At 44.9% G+C, this 7747-nt stretch overlaps 1 protein-coding gene across 1 annotated transcript; it reads right to left on the minus strand.

The window, feature by feature from the left end:
• Positions 1-617: 617 nt before the first annotated feature.
• LOC118256818 (myosin regulatory light chain 2, smooth muscle minor isoform-like) lies at positions 618-7234 on the minus strand. The gene is made up of 4 exons (XM_035564129.1): positions 6946-7234; positions 2528-2725; positions 2125-2286; positions 618-1116 (listed from the first exon to the last, which is right to left on the minus strand). Exons 1-4 carry the CDS (start codon positions 7100-7102, stop codon positions 944-946), a joined length of 690 nt encoding a protein of 229 aa, XP_035420022.1. The 5' UTR covers positions 7103-7234; the 3' UTR covers positions 618-943.
• Positions 7235-7747: the final 513 nt, after the last annotated feature.

Below are 7747 nucleotides of genomic sequence, written 5' to 3' on the forward strand. Positions count from 1 at the left end.
CATAGGGTTTACCAAGTTAATTCTCAGAACTTTTTTGCTGTCATTCTCCCATGCAAATGCCATTAAGCTGCAGAACAAAATTTATGGAGGTTTTCTGGACAAGTATTGCTACTAATCACCGCCAGCACAGACACTTTTACCCCATAGATGCCTTTGCATGAGCTTCCTTCAACAGAAGGAAAAAATATGCCTAATTCCCACTTATAGCCAGTAGAAAAAAGCAGGAATGCAAACTTGGGAACACAAACATTGACATAAAAATATTGCTGAAAAACTATCAACAGAAAAAGGAAATAAAAACTAAGCAAGATATCTGCCTCTAGGCAAGAATCATAAATGCTCCCTGCTGGCAATTAGGCAATTCTAAGTCTTCCCTGAAGATTTCTTGGGCTAACTACTTATGCCAGTCATATTCCACTTGGAAAAACTGATATAAATTTATACAGTTTCATTTTTAAAGACACCAGCATGTACTGCTAGGAGCATTTCATAACTATGCAACAGAGAACAATACATTATGAGTTTGAGCTTGATTTGCAACCGCAAATAAAATACAATTAAGACCCGCCTTTGTAAATGCATAATAGAAATTCCCCTCTCCACAAAAGAATGAGATATTTTAATCTATATAGCAAACTTTATTTCAAAATGGCATTTGTTACAAAAAGTGTAAAAATCCAGCTAAACCAGAAACATTGAGATTATTTTCATGGACTTTAAAGTCCACTGATCTTTGTCCCCGTACGCTTTTCCTCAATATGTTCCCCACTTCCAGTCTGATTACACAGGTGCAGATGTGCCTAAATGGCCTGGAATAGATAAATACATAAAGAAAGGCAAAAGCTGTAAAGCTAAATGCATGCAACAACTTCTACCCTCAAAAACCCTCAAAAATAAACGTAAGTGTGAAGTAGAAATAATCTGCAGGTATCCAAAGATTTGCTCAGTCATCCTTGTCTTTTGCTCCGTGTTTAAGGATGCGTGTGAACTCAATGTAGTTGAAATTCCCCTTCTTGTCGATCGGTGCCTCTCTGTAGAGCTCATCTACCTCCTCGTCTGTGAACCTGTCTCCCATTGTTGTCAGCAGCTCTCGCAGGTAGTCCTCTTGAATAAACCCTACAGTGCGTTGTAAGGGGACAAGAAAAAACCTTTTACATTTATCTGCTAACTGCTGGATAATAATTTTGCTTTAATTCTTTGTTTTAATAAAAAAGAGCTAATTTTTTTTTTGGCACATGAAAAAGCCTATTACCATAACATACAAATAATTACAAGCAATCAATCGAGTCAAGCTTCTTAGTTAATTTGCATGGTCTCGCTATTACAAGTAAAGGTCACTGTATGACCTGCCTGTGTAAGAAGTTGGTCAGTGTCCACATGCTATCTTCCTTCATAATAGGACTGAACTCCCAGTAGCACCGAGAGCCTTTTAACAACTGTGTATTTTATACAAAAGGGATTCATTTGTCTTGAACATTCCTAATGAAAAAAAAAAATCACTTAAAATGGAACTTTACTATCAATGCTCAACATCTGCATGAAGCACTGGAAAGTCTGAAATATTTTAAAGACTTGAAGTTCATCTTAAATCATTGGCAAAACTCACATTTACCAGACTGGTTGGAAAGAAAACATTTTTACCATTGTTTTATTAAACAGCCTTAAATAACCTGTAATTCCTTTCTTCTGTCAGCAATCTAATTACCAGCTTTTTCTTGTGTAAGTTTTCTTACCTTTTAAGTGCAGCTGAACAAGTTGCTAACAAAAAAGAGTTCTTCATAAAAGCACACCAGCTTTGTAAACAAGGAGGATTCCCCTTATATAAATTGCCCCTATGCTGAATTTAAAGTTAGGAAAAAAAAAATAAAGGCATGGCTCCCAGTCAATATCTTGTTCTCTTCTCCTGCCGTGAAAAACAAATGAAGAGCTAGAAGTTTGGGATTAAGTTTTTCATTGTTTAAAAGAAGCTATTTTCAGCTGCTGAGGAAATACAGTGTAATTTCTGGCTTGCAGAAATCAGAATTTTCAGAGTTCAAATTCATCACAACTTCCATGAATAGAAGTATTTATGGTTACAAAAATAAGTAAGAGCAATACACATACACTGTTATTTTACCCACATACCTGTTGCTTCCTCGTCAAAGCAAGCAAAAGCATTCCTGATTACATCTTCTGGATCAGTGCCGTTTAACTTCTCACCAAACATTGTGAGGAACATCGTGAAATTTATGGGTCCTGGGGCCTCGTTCATCATGGCATCCAGGTATTCATCCGTGGGATTCTTTCCTACAGTGATCATAAACATACCTTAAAAAAAACTTCAGTAAAATATCAGACGTATGAAAAATGACACTTTGTAAATTAAGTTTGTTAATATAATTTCACCGCATTTATTAACAGTTGAGAGTCATGGTAACAGATCCTAGAGCCCAGTGCAATGAGTTAGCAAATGTTTTGTTATTTATCTGTCGAGCTAGTAAGTCTCCCATGTATAAGTGGCAAAATTCAGCCCCTGCCCCAACATTACCAAGGGAGGCAAGCATGTCATGCAGGTCCTCCTTGTCAATGAAGCCATCCCTGTTCTGATCAATCATGTTGAAGGCCTCCTTGAATTCCTGTATCTGCGACTGATCAAACATTGCAAATACATTGGAAGTGGCGCGCTGAGGGCGCTTCTTGGTCGTCTTCGTCTTTGCCCTTTTGCTAGACATGTTGGCTGTTGGCTCTACGAAAACAGAAACATACCCAAAATTTAGACTTACTAAACCAGATCACAAGTACTTAGTGGGACAGATGGATAAAAGAATATCAAATTCCACGTTATAGTCAAACACAACATACAGAGTTACTTTACTGTCTCATGCTGTTTTCTTTTATCCAGACTTAGCTGGCTACTAAGTGTAATCTCCTCCATGATTCAGAGAGATAGTGCTGAAGGTCAACGGCATGCTACATTATAAAAACAAAACAAATCACAGTTCCTGAACTGAAGCTCACCCAGTGCTTGTATTTCTGATTCAGAACCCCAACTGCCTCTTCCACACATTAAGACAATAATCTGTTTAGCAGATCAGGAGGCACTGGCATGTAGAAGGATACGGTCTGCCAAGCTGTAGAGTATTTAGCTGTTAAATGAACTTTAGCTTACTGCTTGATAACATTTGGGAGGCAAAAAATACATATTTTAGACTCTGAATAACAATGCTGAAGTAGCTGCGGTTCAGTGAGCTGACCCTAACGGAAGCCTCGGGTTTTTGTGAAGGTTTTTGAACAGTGCTGGGTTGGGGTGCTGGGAGACGAGAGATCAGCCAAACAAGTCCTACTGGAGTTCTTTCCAAGTCAACTAGGGGATTGCGTGTTGGAAAGTGGAAACCGACTCTTGGGCCAAAAGCACTACATTGCTATTCTCTTACACAGCTGAACTATTAACAGAATACATATGCAAATGCCAGCACACACTTTTTTTGTAAATGAATTAAAGTCATAGAAGTGTGTTCTTAAAAGTTGTTAACTTAAAAGAAATGATCTTCAGATTGTAGAACTACTATTTTCAAGGACTCTTTACACAGCACATGTATATGAATTTCATTGTTTCCCTTGAGCAGTCAAACGGAAGCTACCAAGTGGTAGTTCACGTGGTAACATTAATATAATCTGGGTATAAGTGAGACTTCCAAGTTAGTGGCTTCTGTTGAGCTGGGAAGACAGATTTAGCATTTGACTATTGCCGATGGTACAAATATGAAAATCTGATGCACTGACATGCAAACGCAAAGACCTCAGCATATGGTAGGACTTGTTTACCACTGTTTCTAGAGTCCCGTACACATCTAGGCCTTTGTTTTATTTAATGTAAATCATCCATGCTGCTATAATCCTTTAGCACGCCCAAACCAAGCGTTACCCAAAACAAATTACTTCTATCCTTGGTTTTGGGTTTTACCTTAAGCACTTGCAATAAACATCCTGAAAGAGGAGGACTTTAAGCTTCACTTATTGTCACAAGAAAGCCAACATTCTGAAATCGAGAGTTATCAACCAAGAATTGATTTTCTTACTTCCTTTTTTTCAATTATCTCATCAAAAATGCAACGCTAATTAGAGTCACAGGCATAATGGCTTCTCAACAGTTTGCTTGCAAGTTACTGTATTTTCTGTAAGGCTCCTGAAAATCGAGACTGAAGTCACCAACTTGGATTCATCCTTAAAGAAAGTAAAATAAGCAGAGTTGCTCCCGTACATGACCAACCTAATGCACATGCAAAAAGCAGTTACCTTTCTTCTTTTGTTTTTAATTAAAGGAAAGGCATTTTACCTTGCTTTGTGTCAGATACATGGCACGCCATACCAAGCATCTGGATCATGAAAGGATATTCCATAGTTGCGTCCTTCTCCTCACGTCTACAAGCAGCGTTACTGATCTCCTCTGCCAATTCCACGCTTTTATATCTCATGTTCATATACAACGTTCTTCTGACGTATAAAATGAACCATTGGGTCCTGAACTAAAAATAGCCTCTGAAATGCAACTGAGCATCATTCGGCAACGCTGAAGTTCTCGTCATTACATTCACTGACCACCAGCTATCTGAAACCTCTGGCCTCCAACAACACTTCAGCAAACAAACCTGAACTCCTGACATCCAGAAAGCCATGAAGGCAGCCGACAAAACGGGAGTTGGCTTTCAGGCTGCAGTCTGGAGTTGCGCGTGACTTCAGTCTTTTTCTTACCTCAGTAGAAACCTGTTCAACTCTGAGCTGCTGATTAAAAGCTCCGCTGCTCAAAATAGGGCCAAATAATACCCGCTAATAATTGTTCACTGAAATAGCTCACAGACTGAAGGATACTGGCTATTCAAAGGAAACCAAAAGAAGTTTCCTTTGGATGCAGCATAGGACAGCGATCCCACAAGGCCCGGGTGCTGCCACCTCCAGTTCCCTCACACACAGTTCAAACCTAACCGAGAAGGTACCAGAAGCAGACTGCTGCTGACTGCAGTTATGCATGGTGGGAAGAGAACCATTTGTTTTTACCTCTGTTCAAGAGATTGCCACATCAGAGTATCACACTACAAGAGACAAAAAATGCAAACGGAACAGTAGCAATGCTTGCATGGCTGCTTTCTAAAGTTCCTCTAAACCAGCTTTGGGAAGCAGCCATACAGAGCACAGAAGGCACGACTCCTGCGCTCAGACCTCTGGAGCGTGAGCAGGGATAGAGAGGAGCATTTCACAAGACTGCCCTTCAGCACAAGCTCGGTGCAGCTATGCCCGAGGTAGAGCAGCACTCTGGAAAACTCCATTAGAATGAGGGTGATAAATTGGAACATGCTCAGAAAAAAAAACACAAGGACACCAATCCATCCAGCCTAAGAGACCGATTTGTGATGGATAAAAGTTCCAAGTGTTTATACATAAGTTATCCTGGTGCATACAGCAGTGAGCAAGAACTAGCTTCACTTGAAGCAAGTACAGGACTCACTAATTTTGGAGAGAAAAGGATTTCATCCAAGATATCCACCAGATAATTTATTTTAAAAAATCATGCTATTGGAATTGAAACACATGAAGTTCAGGCTGAACATAGAAGAATATCAGTAGATAAGCAAATGGAAACACTTCACATTGGATAGCACAAGTCCTGACAGAGAGGCTCGGTTTCCACCTAACACTATGATGCACAGAATGGCCGGGGCCTTATTTCGGAAATGGTTCAGAAACTTCTCCTGTAAGACTGACGGTACGCCTCAAGTCCCACACCTCCCCACAGAATCCCGGGCTGGATCTAACGCTGCCACCGTTACACTGACACGTAACGGCCACCTCCCCCCCCCCCCCCCACAGAATTGTCTACGTTGGAAGAGACCTCCAAGATCACCTAGTCCAACCTCTGACCTAACACTAACAAGTCCTCCGCTAAATCATATCCCTAAGCTCAACATCTAAACATCTTTTAAAGACCTCCAGGGATGGTGACTCCACCACCTCCCTGGGCAGCCCATTCCAATGCCTAACAACCCTTTCAGTAAAGAAGTTCTTCCTAATATCCAACCTAAACCTCCCCTGGCGCAACTTGAGCCCATTCCCCCTCGTCCTGTCACCAGACACGTGGGAGAATAGACCAACCCCCACCTCTCTACAGCCTCCTTTAAGGTAACTGTAGAGAGCGATGAGGTCGCCCCTGAGCCTCCTCTTCTCCAGGCTGAACAACCCCAGCTCCCTCAGCCGCTCCTCGTAAGACTTGTTCTCCAGACCCCTCACCAGCTTCGTTGCCCTTCTCTGGACTCGCTCGAGCACCTCCATGTCCTTCTTGTAGCGAGGGGCCCAAAACTGAACACAGTACTCGAGGTGCGGCCTCACCAGAGCCGAGTACAGGGGGACAATCACCTCCCTAGACCTGCTGGCCACACTGCTTCTTATACAGGCCAGGATGCTGTTGGCCTTCTTGGCCACCTGAGCACACTGCTGGCTCATATTCAGCCGACTATCAACCAGTACTCCCAGGTCCTTCTCGGCCAGGCAGCTTTCCAGCCACTCATCTCCCAGCCTGTAGCTCTGCTTGGGGTTGTTGCGCCCCAGGTGCAGGACCTGGCACTTGGCCTTGTTGAACTTCATACAGTTGCCCTCAGCCCATCGCTCCAGCCTATCCAGATCCTCCTGCAGAGCCTTCCTTCCCTCGAGCAGATCGACACACGCACTTAGCTTGGTGTCATCTGCAAACTTACTGAGGGTGCACTCGATCCCCTCATCCAGATCATCGATAAAGATATTAAAGAGGACCGGCCCCAGTACCGAGCCCTGGGGGACTCCACTAGTGACCGGCCTCCAACTGGATTTGACTCCATTCACCACGACTCTTTGGGCCCGGCTACCCAGCCAGTTTCTAACCCAACGAAGCGTACCGCCGGGCCCCCGGCCCTGCCCTCCCCGCCCCCCCACACTGACCGGGCGTCGGCGGAGCTCCGGCGGCGACACGGACACGGACACGGACCAACGGCACCAACGGCACCAACGGCACCAACGGCGGCAGCACCAGCACTTCCGGGCAGCGCGCGGCCGCCGCCCAACCAGCGCACGGGACGGGAAGCGTGGGCGAGACCATCCCCGCGGAGAGCCCGGGGGAGGAAGGCCACGAGGCTCATCGCTTCTGACGGGACACGCCGCGGCCCGAGCCCAGCTGACAGAACGCTGGCGGTAACCGAGCTCTCACTCTTCCTCTAGGCGTCTCTCTGCCCTTGTCAGAGGTCCTGTGAGCGCCAGGCGCCCTTTCTCAGCCCTCTCCCCCCCCCTCTGGGCTCGGCTTTGGTGCAGCCCGGTGAGCTCCCCGCATTCCAGGCAGCGCCTGCCCTTGTAAGGCAACGGCGGGAGTTTCCTGCGCGAGGGGCGGGGAGCGGCGCGTCAGCCCTCCAGGCCACGCCCCCCGCCGCGCCCAAGGGTCAGGGCGGGCCCGGGCGCGGGCCCGGGCGGTGCCTCCGTGAGGAAGATGGCGGCCGGCGCCGCAGCTAGTGCTGAAGCGCATAAATACGGCCCTAGGAAGCTTAGGGGTACTTCAGTCTACTTCACATGTAAACAGTGAAACGCACGTTTTATGTTTTTAATTAATCTCCCTGAGCCAGCCACGCCTATCCCCCCCAATCCTTCCTGTGGTATCACATACAACCCCCGAGCACCAGCACCTCCTTCCTTTCCATCCTCCATTATGTCACAGCTGCCACAAAATTATCTTTCCTGACTATCCGTACCTCAT

This window comes from Cygnus atratus, chromosome 2 (genome assembly GCF_013377495.2).
Source record: "Cygnus atratus isolate AKBS03 ecotype Queensland, Australia chromosome 2, CAtr_DNAZoo_HiC_assembly, whole genome shotgun sequence".
In the NCBI taxonomy this organism is placed as follows: Eukaryota; Metazoa; Chordata; class Aves; order Anseriformes; family Anatidae; genus Cygnus; species Cygnus atratus.